Source organism: Myotis myotis, unplaced genomic scaffold (genome assembly GCF_014108235.1).
Source record: "Myotis myotis isolate mMyoMyo1 unplaced genomic scaffold, mMyoMyo1.p scaffold_m19_p_4, whole genome shotgun sequence".
Lineage (NCBI taxonomy): Eukaryota > Metazoa > Chordata > Mammalia > Chiroptera > Vespertilionidae > Myotis > Myotis myotis.
In genome coordinates this window covers 9,385,177-9,402,442 of record NW_023416346.1, presented here as the reverse complement: position 1 = coordinate 9,402,442, position 17,266 = coordinate 9,385,177, and the positions used below count along the sequence as shown (strand labels likewise).

General features: G+C 47.7%; 1 protein-coding gene and 1 non-coding gene across 4 annotated transcripts in view; one reads left to right on the top strand and one right to left on the bottom strand.

Annotated features, from left to right (window-relative positions):
• Window positions 1-9,736: 9,736 nt before the first annotated feature.
• On the bottom strand, window positions 9,737-9,840 carry LOC118654835. The gene has a single exon (XR_004967097.1). It is a non-coding gene; the product is annotated as a U6 spliceosomal RNA (small nuclear RNA).
• A 2,705-nt stretch (window positions 9,841-12,545) lies between these two features.
• Window positions 12,546-17,266, top strand: part of PHF8 (PHD finger protein 8) — a 76,914-nt gene continuing 72,193 nt past the window's right edge. Inside the window, exons 1-2 of one of the 3 annotated variants that reach the window (XM_036304354.1) lie at window positions 12,546-13,231; window positions 14,122-14,311. In XM_036304354.1, coding sequence (XP_036160247.1) covers window positions 14,214-14,311 — 98 coding nt within the window. In that variant the 5' untranslated portion in view covers window positions 12,546-13,231; window positions 14,122-14,213. The remainder of the gene's footprint in view (window positions 13,232-14,121; window positions 14,312-17,266) is intronic. The other 2 variants (XM_036304351.1, XM_036304353.1) reach the window with 2 other exon arrangements.

The window sequence follows — 17,266 nt, the reverse complement described above, 5'->3', positions numbered from 1 at the left end:
AATCGTGACCAGATCTGTTAACAATCAACTGTCTTTCTATTTCTCATATCTGTATCTTTTCTGTTCCTGCGGCTAAGGCTTAGTTTGGGCCTCCTCATGTGTCCCCTGAATTGTTGCAGTTGCTCCCCGTCTTCCTACCCAGGTGATCGTTATCAACATTTTGTGTCTGAGTGTATGTACCCTCTCCCGGTGAAAGAAGGTCCCATGTCCTTTTTCAGGTTCTTTTTATTTATTTATTTATTTATTTATTTTTATTGCTTGAAGTATTACAAAGGGTACTACATATGTGTCCATTTTATCCCCCCGGTTTTTCAGGTTCTTAAAGTCTATGACCGCCCTAGCTGGTTTGGCTCAGTGGGCAGAGCACTGACCTGCAGACTGAAGGGTCCTGGGTTCAATTCCAGTCAAGAGCACATGCCCGGGTTGTGGGCTCAATCCCCAGTAGGGGCGTGCAGGAGGCAGCTAATCAATGATTCTCATGGATGTTTCTATCTCTCCCTCTCCCTCAGATCAATAAAATTATATTAAAAAAAAAAGAAGTCTAGCCCTAACCGGTTTGGCTCAATGGACAGAGCATCGGCCTGCGGACTGAAGGGTCCCAGGTTTGATTCCGGTCAAGGGCATGTACCTTGGTTGCGGGCACATCCCCAGTGGGGAGTGTGCAGGAGGCAGCTGATGGATGTTTCTCTCTCATCGACGTTTCTAACTCTCTATTCCTCTCCCTTCCTCTCTATAAGAAATCAATAAAATATATTTTTAAAAAAGAAGTCTATGACCATAAAGACATTAGAACAATTGCTTTAATCCATCATGCTTATCAGCTTCCAGAATAATCTGTTCTAACATGCTGCACTCCCACCTCCATGGTCCTTATATGATGTGCCCCTTGACTACTTTTCTAGCCTCATTTCCAACCATCCCTAGCTCCCTCCAGTGACACTAAAGTGCATTCAGTAAACATTAAGCTGTTAATACCCATTTCTTCTCTTTTGCTATACCATTACCTAGAATGTCTTCTCTCATCTCTCTTTGATGCATTCTTGACTCCCCCTCCCACCAAGATTCATCTCCATATATTTTAAAAATTATTTTGTTAATCCTCACTTAAGGATATTTTTACACTGATTAATAGAATATAAGGAAGGGGGAGAGACACTAAGAGAAACATCAATGTGAGAGAGATGCATCCATTGGTTGCCTCCCGCACGTGCCCCCGACCCAGACCAGGGTTCAAGCCTGCAACCGAGGTACGTGCCCTTGACCAGAATCAAACCCAGGAACCTTCAGTCCTAGGGCTGATGGTCTATCCACTGCACCAAACCGGCTGGGGCCATCTCCATATCTTTATGATTCTTTTCCTAATCCTTGACTAAAGGATCCCTGTACAGACTCCTCACAGCCAGTCCCTATAGCATTTTGCTACATCTGCCCCACAATTAAACGTGATCATCTCTATCTTTTTTGTTGTTCTTGTCTTCATAACACCTGCCACCCAGCATGTACTTAGTAAATATCTGATGACTAAATCAAGGCCAGCTAAAACACCTTTGAAAATGTTTCCTCGCCCTAGCCGGTTTGGCTCAGGGGATAGCGTTGGCCTGCAGATTGAAGGGTCCCGGGTTCGATTGCGGTCAAGGACAGGTATCTGTTGCAGGTTCCCCGGTACTGGTTGGGGTGCATGCTGAAGGCAACCAATCGATGTGTCTCTCTTGCATCAGTGTTCCTCTCTGTCTCTCCCTCTCCCACTCTCTCTAAAAATCAATGGAAAATATCCTCGGGGGAAGTTTAACAAAGGAGAAAGAAAATGTTGCCTGGGGCAAAGCAGATTGAAGACTTCTGAGGTAGAAGATATGTTGATGGCAAAAACACAAGATTGAATACGAGGGTTCAGCGCTGGGGATCGAGCCCACAACCTGGGCATGTGCCCTTGACCAGAATGGAACCTGAGCCCTTTCAGTTCGCAGGCCAACGCTCTAGCCACTGAGCCAAACCAGCTAGGGCTAAGTATGTTTTTAAATGGGGCTCTGAAAAAACATCGAGCTCTGAGTCCACCTTTGAACAACAGAGGGATGCATGGAGTAGAGCCTGAAGCCAGGACTCGAGGGCATTCTTACCTTACGGCTTCTGCTGAGGCTACTGCTGAGTGATGCCAGCTGGGTTTGGCCTCCCTTACTGCTCTGTGCTTCGTATGTACAGATTACAAAAGGAACAGCTGAGCCTAAAGGTGAGCGTTAGAGGCTTACTGAAGCTTATAAACACTTTACCCTTAAACGAAACTATTATTTGTAACATACTTTGTTTTATATTCAGATCATTATGGCTGTGGTTGTCTTTTCTAGCCTTTGATCTTTGGGTGTTTGGGACTCAGAATTTAATAGTAGGAGATTTTGAATATTTGGCTTTTAAAAATTACCGTATATTGAGGACCCATAAGGTACTAGGCTCTTGTACATTATTTCTAATCCACAAACAACTCTACAAAGTAAATATTATCCCCACTTTACACATGAGCAAACTGATTCAAGTTCCCACCAGCTAATAAGTGGTAAAACCAGGGTTCTAAACCCAAGTTCATTTTGACTTAAGTAGATAACTTTTATTTCTGCCTGCCCAACATTCTTTCCTCTTTCTGGCAGTAAAGCCAAGCGTTTTTCCTTTGGGGAACTGCTCCTCCCTGTCTTGGGGTAGAGTTGGGTTGACCATCAGTCACATGGCTTTTCTTCTAAAATCACAAGCATTAGTAATAATGTGAGCCTTCTATTTGTACTTTCTACAATTAGTCTTTATTTGTGTGTGAGAAATATAAAAATTCTGTAATCATTAGGATCAGATACAGGAAGTGATCTATGTGTCAGAGGTCTAGGCATTTAATTTTTTAAAATATATTTTTATTGATTTCAGAGAGGAAGGGAGAGAGAGAGAGAGATACATCAATGATGAGAGAGAATCATGGATTGGCTGCCTCCTGCACGCCCCACAATGAGGATCGAGTCCACAACCCAGCCATGTGCTCTTGACCGGAATCGAACCTGGGACCTTTCAGTCGCAGGTAGACACACTCTATCCACTGAGCCAAACCAGCTAGGACTAGGCACCTTATTTTACATGTTGTATAAATTTTTATTTCATTCAGTCCTCATACATTCATAATCTCCAACTCTAGAAAAGGGGAGTGTATCAGTCAGGATAGGCTAGGTTTTGCTGCAATAGTAACTCCCAAATCTCAATAACATAACTAAAATATACCTGTTGCTCATATATGTCCACCATGAATTGGCAGGGGGATTTTGTCATTCATAGTCACTTGGAAACTCAGACTAACAAGCCTCATCACTGAGTCAGGGGAAGGCAGGTGACCAAAATGCACACTGACTTTTAAAGCTTAAAATGTCACACATCATTTCTCTCTTTTCACTGCCCGAAGCAAGTCACATGATTGCACCTAATTTCATAGAGGTGGAATAGTACAATTCTGTGTTCCTGGAACAAGGGAGATGTAAGCTTGGTGAGTTGCAGTAATAGCATCAATGATTCCCTCTCATCATTGATGTTTCTAGCTCTCTCTCCCTCTCCATTGCTCTCTGAAATCAATAAAAATATATTTTTAAAAAAGATGCTCAACTTCACCAGTGATTGGAGAATACAAATTAAAAAAAAACAAAAAAACAACCAAACACAAGTTACCATTTTTCCATCTATCAGATTGGCAAACAATTTAAAGGTCAGAGCCTTAGGAAATGCGAAGATGCACTGCTGATGGGAGTGAAAATTGGCATCGTGCTTTTGAAATTTAATTGGGCAGTATGTATTTAAAATTGAAAATATCCATACCTGTTTCGGAGTGTCTGACTAGAGAAACAAGGAGGCCCCTGCGGGTGTATTCACTGCAGCTCTGTATTCATGAAAAAATAAAACCACTTAAAAAATCCATTAGGGGACTGGAGAAATAAATCAAGACCCATCTGAATTATGTAATTACCTGAACAAGAATTTTTTTTTTTAAAGAACAAGGTTGATTTATTTTGGTAGAAAGATCTCCAAGACATATTGCCAAATGAAGAATGCAGTTGGCCAAATAGTATGGACAGTGTGATCCTGTTCAGTTGAAAATGATAAATCTCTTCACTCACCTTAATATCTCTGTGTTGCCATCTTGTCTCTGCCCACCCTCCCCCATTCCGAGTGGAGGAGTTTGGTTAGAGCAGGGAGGCTGTTTGAATAGCTATAATTCCCTCAAATCACCTCTTGATTACCATCCACCAGTAGTGGGAGCCTCCTACATAATTTGTGGGGCCCAGTGCAAAATGAAAATGGAGGACTCCTTGTTCAAAAACCAGGACTGAAAGGTCCCAGGTTCGATTCCGGTCAAGGGCATGTACCTGGGTTGCGGGCATATCCCCAGTGGGGAGTGTGCAGGAGGCAGCTGATCGATGTTTCTCTCTCATCTATGTTTCTAACTCTCTATCCCTCTCCCTTCCTCTCTGTAAAAACATCAATAAAATATATTTTTTAAAAGATTTAACTCTTCATACAAATCTATTCATACAAATCTAATTTTTGTGTAAATCTAATTTTAAATATAATATAAATTTCTATAATGACATTCAATGTTTCCTCTGACATTTCCTGCAATTTGTGGAGATCTACTATACAGAAATTCCCCCCCCCCCCCCGCCACTGTGATTAGGTTTTGAGGGTGGAGATTAGTGCCCTTAATAAATAGAACCCAAAGAGCTCCTTCACCCCTTCCAGATGCAGCAAGAAGCTGTGCATTTATGACCAGAAAGTAGGCTCTCACCAGACATGTCATCTGCCATCACTTTGATCTTAGACTCTTCAGCCTCCAGAATTGGGAAAAATAAATTTTTCTTACTAGCCACCCAATCTATGGTATTTTCATTATAGCAGCCTGAATAGACTAAGACAAGGTCATAAAAGAAATAAAAGAATGGCTCCATGATTTATTCATAATTCAAAATGTCTGTTTATTCATTCTACTACTGTATCTTCAACTATAAGGAAACACTTAAAAAATTTTTTAAAAGATATTTTTATTGAATTCAGAGAGGAAGCGAGAGGGAGAGAGAGAGAAACATCAATGAGAGAAAATCATTGATTGACTGCCTCCTGCATGCCTCCCACTTGGGATCGAGCCCGCAACCTGGGTATGTGCCCTGACTGGGAATTCAACCATGACCTCCTGGTTCATAGGTTGATGCCCAACCACTGAGCCACATCAATGAGACCAATTTTTAATCTCAACAATTATATGTACATACTAGAGGCCCCGTGCATGAAATTCGTGCACAGGGCAGGGGGGGTCCCCTCAGACCAGCCTGCACCCTCTCCAATCCAGGACCCCTCGGGGGATGTCTGGCTGCCGGTTTAGCCCTGATTCTGGGGATCAGGCCTAAACCGGCAGTCAGACATCCCTCTCACAATCCCGGACCGCTGGCTGCTAACCACTCACCTGCCTGCCTGCCTGATTGCTCCTAACTGCCCCCCCTGCCAGCCTGATCACCCCTAACCACCTCTGCCTGCCGGCCTGATTGCCCCCAACTGTCTCCCCTGCCGGCCTGGTCACCCCCAACTGCCCCCCCTTGGGCCTGGTCACCCTCAATTGCCCCCCATGGCCTGGTCACCCCTCACTGCACCCCCTGCTGGCTTAGTCTCCCCTACTGCCCCCCCTCCCCCGTGAGCCTGGTTGCCCCATGCAGCCTGTTATTTGGTTGTTTGATCGTTCCTCACTAACCCCCCTGCCGGCCTGGTCGCCCCACGTAGCCTGCTGTTCAGTTGTCCATCTGGTTGTTTTGTGACGGCCCCTGGCTTTTTATATATTAGACTAGAGGCCCGGTGCATAAAAATTTGTGCACTCGGGGGGGAAGAGGGGGTCCCTCAGCCTGGCCTGTGCCCTCTCGCAGTCTGGGACCCCTTGGGAGATAACGCCCTGCTGGCTTAGGCCTGCTCCCGGGTGGCAGAGGGCAGGCCCAATCCCTAGGTGCAGCCCCTGGTCGGGCTCAGAGCAGGGCCAATTGGGGAGTTGGGGCGCCGCCCCCTGTCATGCACAGAACAGGGCAGATTGGGAGGTTGCGATGCCACCCTCAGTCACGCTCAGGGTAGGGCCGATTGGGGGGTTGGGGCACCGCCCCCTTTCACACTCAAGGCAGGGTCGATGGGGAGGTTGCGGCGCCACCCCCTGTCACGCACAGAGCAGGGCCAATCAGGGGGTTGGGGCGCTGCCCCCTGTCACGCACAGAGCAGGGCCCATCAGGGTGGTTGGGGCTCCTTACCCTGTCACGCACAGAGCAGGGTCGATCAGGGGGTTGAGGAGCTCCCCCGTCACTCACAGAGTAGGGCCGATAGGGGAGTTGGGGCACCGCCCCCTGTCACACACAGAGCAGGGTGGATCAGGGGGTTGGGGCGCCGCCCTCTATCACCCACAGAACAGGGCCGATCAGGGGGTTGGGGCGCCGCCACTGTCACACTCAGGGCAGGGCCGATGGGGAGGTTATGGCTCTACCCCATCACACACAGAGCAGGGCCCGTGGGGGGCGGGGGTTGGGGCGCCGCCCTCTATCACCCACAGAGCAGGGCCTATCAGCGGGTTGGGGTGCCGCCACTCTCACACTCAGGGCAGGGCCGATGGGGAGGTTATGGCTCTACCCTGTCACACACAGAGCAGGGCCGATCAGGGGGTTGGGGAGCTCCCCCCTATCAGGCACAGAGAAGGGCTGATCAGGGGGTTGGGGCGCCTTCCCCTGTCACGAACAGAGCAGGGCCCGATAGGGAGGTTGTGGCCCCGCCCCCTGTCACACACAGAGCCACAGGGCGATCAGGGGGTTTGGGCGCTGCCCCCTGTCACGCTGATCCCGCTGCTGGGAGGCCTCGTGGCTCCGCTGATCCTGGTGCTGGGAGGCATATTACCCTTTTACTATATAGGATAGAGGCCTGGTGCACGTGTGGGGGCTGGCTAGTTTACCCTGAAGGGTGTCCTGGATCAGGGTGGGGGTGCCTGGCCAGCCTGGGTGAGGGGATGATGGCTATTTGCAGCGGGTCACACACCCTTCAGGGTGGGGGTCCCCACTGGGGTGCCTGGCCAGCCTGGGTGAGGGGATGATGGCTGTTTGCAGCTGGTTACACACCCTTCAGGGTGGGGGTCCCCACTGGGGTGCCTGGCCAGTCTGGGTGAGGGGCTGAGGGCTGTTTTCAGGCTGGCGGGTGACTGAAGCTCCCAACTGCTCCTTTTTTTTCTTTTTGTTTTTTTATTCTGGGCCAGCTTTAGCTCTGAGGCTCCAGCTCTTAGGCCTCCGCTCCTGAAAGCAGGTATCTGGTTTGTTTCGGTTCTATAATCGAAACTCTGTATCAACTCCAGCTCTGAGATCCTGGCTCGCTGAAAGCAGGTTTCTGGGGTTTTGTTTCCCTTCTATATTTGTTACAATGTTTGAAACTGCAGGCTCAGAGGCCTGCAAGGCAGGCAGGGAACGTTGGTTTCCTCTGTCACTGAAGCAAGCAAGCCTCATGTTAGCTTCCAGCTGCCTGGCTGCCGGCCGCCATCTTGGCTGGCAGTTAATTTGCATATCGCCCTGATTAGCCAATGGGATGGGTAGCGGTCGTACGCCAATTACCATGTTTCTCTTTTATTAGATAGGATATGCAGAGATGAATCAGAATAGAGCCCCCTGAGGTGGTCAGCAGGGATCTGCAGTCTGTCTGAATGTATACAATTGGAATGCATTTACTATTGTCTGTGTAATTAAAAATAAGTGTTTACAATTGTTAAGCAGAGGTGGGGTAGGGGAGGGATTTCCAGGGCAGTCTCATACCATAGCAGCCAGTTCAGATCCTGCACTGATGCTGTGAGAGCACACACTTCCAGGGCAGCAGCCAGCTGACCCCAATCCATGGCAGTACCAAAAATTCCTTTGCCAACAAATCTAACTGCCTCAGATTCAGACTCCTGACAGCTTTGCCTTCCCCATTATCCTTCAGTGCCCCCACCTCACCTCCCAAGAACACTGGGGAGGAACTGCTCAGGGTGGGTACAAATGTCACTGGGTCAAATGCCACCTCCTGTGAAGCCTTCCCTGACACACCCACTGAACATATTTGAATTACTTGTGGCTCCCTTTGTTCCCACACATGTTGCTCAATCGTCTAGTTAGCACTTAGAGTTTGACCTCTTTCAAACTAGTTATTGTTCATTGACCCTTGCCTCCCTCATTAGATGGTACGCACACTCCTTTAGGATACACGCATGGTCTCTTATTCATGTCTTCAAACCCACCCCAACTCCCACCTGTACTCCACCCAGCCCATCATAAATGCTCAGGAGGTGTTATTGGGAGGGTGCTCTGAACTGACCCTCCCACCACAATAGGTCTTTTTCTTTTGCACTTTTTCTTCCTCCTATCTTTTCCCTGGCCAACTCTTCTTGTTATTCCGGTCTCAGCTCACTTGGCACCTTCAAGAGACGTTCCTTAACTACCCTATCTAAAAGAGACTGGATTTCATCCAAATTTCTATTTCATAACTTGTTTTATTTTCCTCATAGCACTCACTGCAGCCTGAAATTCTCTTATTTGGCTCACTTTATTGTCCGTCTCCCTCACTAGAATGTGAATCACAGGTAGGCAGGGACCATTCCTGTTTTGTTTACCTTGAATTCCCAGTGCATAGAACAGTGCCTGGTATCTAGTAGGTGCTCAATAAATAGATGAATGAAACTGTATTTGTTTAATTATTGACTGATCCCCCAGTAGAATGTCAGCTCCATGAAGGCCCAGACCTTATTTTTGTTACTGCTACATCCTCAGCACCCAGCACTCTGCCTGGTGCGTAGCAGATGCTCAATAAAGAATTGTGCAGTGAGTTACTGTTCCGCATACACCTTAACTCTACATACTCCAAACTAAACTTAGTCTCTTCTTCCCTACCAAACCTGCTTTTCCCCTGTGTACTCTCACTCAGTCAGTGGTATCACCATTCACTCTGACACGCAACCCAGAAATGAACACACACTCTTGTCACTCACTCATCCACTCCTGTTTTTTTTTCTTTTTTAAATTTTCTTTTTAAAATATTGACCATATATATGTGAATGAAACTATTTGTTTAATTAAAGTATTACATATGTCCCCCGTTTTCCCCCATTGACCCCCTTCCAGCCCGCCCCCTGCTCCCCTCACTAGCTATTTCAATCAGTCCCCAAGCCCTGCCTATTTAATCTCTACATATCTGGTCCTTTTCTATCCCTGCTACAACTATCCTGACTTAGGCCACATCCTTTTTTTTCATGACTAATGCAACAGTCTCTTACCTCATTCTTTTTTTTAAAAAAAAATATGTTACTGATTTTTAAAAAAATATATATTTTATTGATTTTTTTACAGAGAGGAAGGGAGAGGGATAGAGAGTTAGAAACATTGATCAGCTGCCTCCTGCACACCCCCTACTGGGGGTATGCCTGCAACCAAGGTACATGCCCTTGTCCGGAATCGAACCTGGGACTCTTCAGTCCGCAGGCCGACGCTCTATCCACTGAGCCAAACCGGTTAGGGCTGTTATTGATTTTTTACAGAGAGGAAGGGAGAGGGATAGAGAGAAACATCAATCAGCTGCCTCTGGTGTGCCCTCAATCAAGGTACATGCCCTTGATCAGAATCGAACCTAGGACCCTTCAGTCTGTAGGCTGACTCTCTATCCACTGAGCCAAACCGGCTAGGGCTCTTCATTCTTTTTTGTGTGTGAAAACTTCATGAATTTGCATGTCATCCTTGTGTAGGGGCCATGCTAATCTTCTCTGTCTTTCCAATTTAATACACGTGCTGTTGAAGTGAACGCCTTTTTGCATCCTTGTGAAGCTAAGAAAGCTTAGTAAAGTTTCTTAATAAACTTGCCATATGGTCTCATGGTCATGTGTTTTATAAAGTTTGTAAAATATACTTAAATCACAATTGGTTAAAACTGCTGTCCCTGCTGATTGAGTGTCAACTCAGGAACCAAGAGGTCACTGGATCGATTCCCGGTGAGGGCACAAGCCCGGGTTGTGGGCTTGATCCCCAGTGGGGGGCGTGCAGGAGACAGCCGACTGATGATGTTTCTATTTCTCTATCCTTTTCCCTCCCTTTCTCTCTAAAAATTAATAAAAACATTAAAAAAATTGCTGTCAGAGAAAGGCAAATATTACATGACCTCACTCATATGTGGAATCTAATGAACAAAATAAACTGACAAAATAGATCCAGAGACAGAGAGGCATAGTAAGACTGCAGAATCTCAGAGGGAAGGCAGGGTAGGTGGGAAGTGATCAACCAAAGAACTTGTATGCATATATGCATGACCCATGGACACAGACAGCAGGGTGGTGAGGGCCTTGGTGGGAGGTGGGGGTGGGTGGGTGTGGGTTAGAAGGGGTCAATGGGGGAAAAAGGGGACCTATGTAATACTTTTGACAATAAAGATTTAAAACAACTGCTGTCCCTTCCCACTGAGTTTCCCTGGTGTTGGAGTTGCCTCAGACATTTTTGAGATCCAGCTAAGTGGAAGTTGATTTGGGGCACATATTTAGTTTGGGTTTACTGGGACATTTATATGTGGTCTATATAACTTCTATTCATAGTTATTACTCAGGAATGGCTTCTGGAAATATTCTTACTGTCTACCCTTTGAACCTAATTTTGTATTCACAAGTGTACTATTTTTAAAAAAAATATTTTTTTTATTGATTTCAGAGAGGTAGGGAGAGGGAGAGAGAGAGAAACATCAATGATGAGAGGGAATCATGGATCGGTTGCCTCTTGCACACCCCACACAGGGGATTGAGCCTGCAACCTGGGCATGTGCCCCGACCAGGAATCAAACCGTGGTCTCCTGGTTCATAGATCGATCTGCAACCACTGAGCCACGCCAGTCGGGCACAAGTGTATATTCTTTTCTTAAAGTCCCACCACCTCACAAACTGTATAAGTTTCAGGTGCCAGTAAACCTGGCATTTCCTGTGCCTAAGACACAAATGTCACTCAGCTGTTCTTGCTCAAAAACCTTTAGTGTTTTTTTATTGCTTGCAGGATAAAATCTAATATTCATTTTGCAAATGTTTCCCCAGGTGTCTGCATGCATTTATATTTGATGATCCTTTTATCTGCAATGTTAAGTGAAATTTTATGTATCCAAATCTCCCTGAAATCTTCCTTGACAGCAGCAAGCAGCTGCTGAGGCACTTTCTTAGCTTATTTCGCACCTTGCAAGAGGTATCTGCGTGCTTACTGGACTTGGATTCCAATTGTTGATTTGCAAGCTTGTCTCCTGCACTAGCTGGCAATTTCTCGCTGCACAGTCCCTCTTTCTATCATCGTACCCCCAGGGCCTAAGCCACTATCATTGATAAAACTGATGCACACACTCCCATTTTTTTTTTTTTTAAAGCGTGGGACCCTTTAAGAAAATCAAATAGTAAGGGGATTCCTGGAGACTATTCTAAATTGCCTGAGCAAACCAGCGCCATCTTGAAGCAGGTGTGTGGAGCTCCATTCATTCAACCTCTTCTCCCACCTCACTCTCAGGCTGGAGTCAGAAAATCGTGGGAAGTGGGCAGGGAAATATTTGTATATATGTATTTTGTGCAGGGAAATATTTGAACTGGATCTGAACTACATTGAAGCGAAGCAATAAGGTTAGAGGAGAGAGGTCCCAGGGAGCTAGGAAATGGACAAAAAACGAACAGGAAAGGGACAGAGGACAGAACGCGGGGGTAGTAGAGGGCGTAAGGTTGCTTCCCAGCTCCGAAATGCAAGTCACCTCTAAAACTGTATCCTCCTTTTGGGGATCACAACGGAGCTTCCTTACAGGGTGAAAAACACTCGCCTCGGAGATCCGGTGAAAGGGCTTCCAGCGGTTCTCAACCTGTGGGTCGCGACCCCTTTGGCGGTCGGACGACCCTTTCACAGGGGTCGCCTAAGACCATCCTGCAGATCAGATATTTACATGACGATTCATCACAGTAGCAACATGACAGTGATGAAGTAGCAACGAAAATAATTTTATGGTTGGGTCACAGCATGAGGAACTGTATTTAAAGGGCCTGAAGGTTGAGAACCACTGGCTTAGCCTGAAGGGAAGGCTGGATGAAGACTCCGCCTCCGTCCTGGCCCCAACCCCCCGCCCCCACCTCTTCATTTTGCAGTTTCCAGTCAGAGTGTACCTCCTCTCACAGGAGGAGAGGCTGGGAAGAGTGTTGTGTGGTCGCGGTGAAGTGCTTCCCTCCCTGATGGCCCCGAGGGGGAAGGCTTGGAAGGTTCTGGCCCCTCTCAAAATGGAGCCAAGCGACCGCCTCGTCTAAGATGGCGGCTCCCCCGCCTCTCCGCTCCAGGCCCTCGGCGTCCATTGGGCACCGCGAGGAGGAGAGCGGAGCCCCAGGTAGCCGAGCCCCGCCCCCCTTTCTCAAGACCGGCTCCGCCCCGTGGCGTCACGCGGGAGCCGACCGTCCGTCCTCCCCCCCCGCCCCCCGCCCCTCGCGTCCGCCGCGGGGTGTTCGCGTGCGGGGCCCTCTTAAGATGGCTGTCGGGCCACCTCCTTGTGGCCGCGCCGCCACTCTCAGTATGGTAGCTGTTTACCCCGTATTTCTCCTCCCCTCTCCGCTTCAACTTCCTCGTTGTTTTGAATAAACTTTATTGACTCCGAATTGCCTCCCACCGCCACCGGGTTTCTCCCGGCGGCTTTTCGGGCCATCTTCCTCGCCATTCGGCCGCCGGGTCCTCCCCTTCCTCGTCGCTTTGCTCGCAGCGAGCTCCGGCCGGGCCAGCGACGACGCGAGTGGCGGCCCCCGGACTAGGCCCGAGCCGCGGTCTCCAGTAGGCCCTGGCGGCCGCCCCCGGGGCCGAGCCGTGGAGAGAGCTGCCCGGAAGCCTCGCTGGGCGGCGGGGGCCGAGCGACCAGCGGGTGGTCGCGGGGGCCGACGAGCAAGGTTCGCTGCGCGACAGGGAAAATCCCAGAATTCGGCGCGCGCCGCCGGTGGGGCCGGAACTACCGGCCGAGCCTCCGCCGAGCGACGCCAACGGCTCCCGAGCGAGCCCGGCGGCCGGCGCGTCGGGGGAGACGGAGCTTCGCCAGCGGGAGCGATCCTGGCGGCTCGGCGGATGCGGAGGTCCCCGTAGAGCTCGGGACCGTAGACATTGTTGTCAGCTCAGGGGTGTGAGGAGGTTCCTGTCAGGCTGGGAGGTGTGAAGACATTCTCGTAAGTTTCGGGGCTGCGGGGATATTCCTGTCAGTTGGGGGGAATCTCTCGGGAGATCTTGGTCAGTTTGGGGGGGATGAGGAGACCTCGTCATTGGGAAGGGGTTGGGGGGAGATGCCTGCCAGGGTCCGAGCGGCGAGAAGAAAACAAATCCTTGCTCAGTTGCGGGAGTGTGAGGAAATTGTCAGTTACGGGGGGGGGTTTGGAGCGTCCCTTTTTAGTTTCAGGGGTGCGACGGGAACCCGGTCGTGTTCGAAATAGACGACGAGCTGACGAGTTGTGAGGTTGTGATTTATTTCATTTGTGGGGCTGCTGGGGCTCCCACTAGTCGGGGTGGGATGACGGGGAGAGTTCTCACAACAAGACCCCACAACTGTGATTTGAGTTGGGCGCCTCTGCCTTGCTCCTGAAGGCAGCGAGGTAATTTGCGAGGGAGTGAGCCCATGTCCATGGGTTCCCCATCTCTCGCCAGTTGCCCCTATTTGGGGGCAGAGAGAAGGGTCTTCTGCTGGGCTCCCCCAGTCTCATAATAAAGAGCGCTCTGGGAAGCAAGAAGAGGGTGCAGTGAGGGATCAAAGGAGCTTCCTTAAAGGCATCAGATATTTTCCTGAACCACAGAAAGAAGTTCTCACTCACTTGGGGTGAGGGGTGGAGGGGGGAAGCTAGGAGATGCGCGCGGGGGGAGGAGGGGGCGGCGAGAAAGCCTCCTGGGCATAGCGTCGGTCTTTATTTGTTAAAGCTGTTCTGGAGGCGGGTGGACTTTCTCAGATTGCCCCCTACAGCCACACCCCTGTGTTGCACCCCGGCTGTGGTCACTCCCCATTTGTGAACTGAGGGTTGGTACCCTGGGGCACCAGATTCCCTGTGTGAAAAGTGTTGTTTGTGTCCAGTCCTGGTCCAGGAAGGACGTGTGCTTCTGCCTCCCACTCCTCGGGACGCTGCGAACCTGGCTTGCCACACACCGCTCCAAGGCCAGCTGAAGATGGCCACGGTGCCAGTGTACTGCCTTTGCCGGCTGCCTTACGATGTGACCCGCTTCATGATCGAGTGTGACATGTGCCAGGACTGGTTTCATGGCAGGTAAGGAAGGCAGACCAGGTGGGACAGGGTGCAGGGGCCAGGTGTTTCGCTCGCTTTGCTCTCAACTCTGGTTTAGATTCCCACTCAAACTGTATTCCCCTCACTCTAGGACAGTGGTTCTCAACCTTCCTAATGCTGTGACCCTCAAGTTGTGGTGACCCCCAATTTCATTGTTACAAATTGAACATAATTAAAGCATAGTGATTAATCACAAAAACAATACGTAATTATAAATGTGTTTTCCGATGGTCTTAGGCGACCCCTGTGAAAGGGTCATTGGACCCCCAAAGGGGTCCCGACCCCCAGGTTGAGAACCACTGCTCTAGGAGAATTAACTCCAATCCACCTCCCAGGTTCCTCCATCCCTCCTTGCAGACTAGGGTCTAGCTGACATTGGCCTCTGGTTTCTCCTCTTTTTTTCTCTTTCTCCCTATGTATTTTTTCTTTGCACCCTTCTTTTGATTTTTTTTTAATTTAGAAAATATTTTCTTTCCAACCACAAAGTACCATTTTTGTATACTGATAATTTTATCTCAGATCCAGGCTTTGGAGGAGACAATATTACATTTTTGGATATTTGAGTCCAATAAACACAGATTTGAGTTCTGGCTTTGCAATTTATTGTGGCAAGTTGTCCTTGGGCGAGTTGCTTTGCTTCTCTGAGCCTCATTGTCTTTACCTACAAAATATATCTAATACATCCTTCTTGATTATTTAAAGCATTTTGCATGCACTCAGTTAATGGAGGCAGAAATGCAGCAGTATTTTATTTCTATAGCATTTATCTGCAGAACCATCTAACTAGATTGAATTAAGCAGAAGAGATATTGGGTAAAACAGGAGTAAAACCACTAATGAACTCCCTCCAGTTTACCATTTGTGCACGTAAGCACCTGTCATCCCGGATTCTACAGAGGTTAGTGTGTGGAATAAAACTGTAATATTATCCCATTATTGGGATTTAAATCCCAGGTATAGAAAGAAAACTGTGAGAGGGCTGTGTACACTGGAGTACAACAAAACAGTATATGGCACCCTCCTCCTGTTGCATGTTGTTAGATTTTAGAATTTTCAGTCACTAGTCCCTTCTAAAGAACTGTTCCTGTTATTATACCCAAGACCAAACAAGGTGCTGGTGTTGCTAAAATTCTGCTCTCAGTAGGGACTGCCTCATGTAACACATCCAAATTCATATTCAACTGATTTTTATTGACTATTCACTTTGGGCCAGGTGCAGAGTTCTATTTACTGCCTCATGTTATGTCATTTCAGAGGGGACAGACATAGAGGGTGGGACCTTTTCCTTCCCTTGCAAAATAAGTGGGGATTAAGATGTTTTTCAGGACTCCTGGTGTCTTTGCCAGTGCTGATCAAGTCACTCCACTGGTAAAGATTTTTTCGTTAGTTCCATTACAGAATAAAATTCTTTTTTTTCCTAAATTTTTAAATTGATTTCAGAGAGTAAGGGAGAGGGAGAGAGAGAGAGAAACATCAGTATCAATGATGAGAGAGAATCATTGATCGGCTGCCTTCCACATTTTCCACATTGGGGATTGAGCCCGCAACCCAGGCATATGCCCTGATCAGGAATCAAACTGTGACCTCCTGGTTTATAGGTCAATGCTCAACCACTGAGCCATGCCAGCTGGGCATAAAATTCTTTTTTTAAAAGAATATTTTTATTGATTTCAGAAAGGAAAGAAGAGGGAGAGAGAGATAAAAACATCAATGATGAGACAGAATCATTGATCGGCTACACATCCCACGCTGGGGATGGAGCCCATAACCGAGGCATGTGCCCTGACCGGTAATCTAACCTTGAGCTCCTGGTTGATAGGTTGACACTCAACCACTGAGCGACACTAGCTGGGCCAGAATAAAGTTCTTCAGTCTTCTTTGTGTGACAGACAAGACCTTTTGTGATCTGTTTGTTCAATCTCAGTTCCTGCCACTCGTCCTCCCTTGTTCTTTATGTCCTAGCATGACTTGAACTACTTAGAGTTCTAATACAAATTTTCTGTGACTCTATCTTTGCACATTCTATTTTGACTAATGCCCTGTCTTTTACAACTCACGATATACTGTAAAAGGCCTTCTTCCACTGGCTTCCCGTTGCACTTGTGTACATCCTTACCAAAAGTAATTATTTCATCATATCATGGTTATAAATACATCTGTGTCGCTTATTAGCTGGAACTACCTGAGGGCAAAGATGTCATCTTTTCATTTTTTGGTATCCCCAGAACCTATTTCAGACCTAAACATATAATAGATGCTGAGTACATTTTTTATTCTTTTTTGTTTGTTTTTAAATATATTTTTTATTGATTTCAGAGAGGAAGGGAGAAGGAGAGAGAGATAGAAACATCAGTGAAGAGAGAGTCATCAATTGGCTGCCTCCTGCATACCTCACATCGGGGATTGAGCCCACAACCCAGGCATGTGCCCTGACAGGGAATCGAACTGTGTCCTCCTTGTTCATAGGTAGATGTTCAACCACTGAGCTGCACTGGCTGGGCTGCCTTAATTTTTTAAATTTTATTTTTTATTAAAAAAAATACATTTTATTGATTTTTTTACAGAGAGGAAGGGAGAGGGATAGAGAATTTGAAACATCAGTGAGAGAGAAATATCGATCAGCTGCCTCCTGCACACCCCCAACTGGGGATGTGCCCACAACCAAGGTACATGCCGTTGACCAGAATCGAACCCAGGACCCTTCAGTCCACAGGCGATGCTCTATCTACTGAGCCAAACCGGTTAGGGCTGCCTTAATTTTTTTTAATGAAAGTTTTTATTTCTTCTCATGCATGTCTTTATGGGCTGCCAGGGAACAAGAAGGCCAGCTAGGAATCACTCCCTTGGTGCATGGCTGCTCTTGCTTGCTCAGTACATTGCTTTTGCGTGTGCACGCGCACACACGCATGCACACACGCACATGCACACACATCTTCC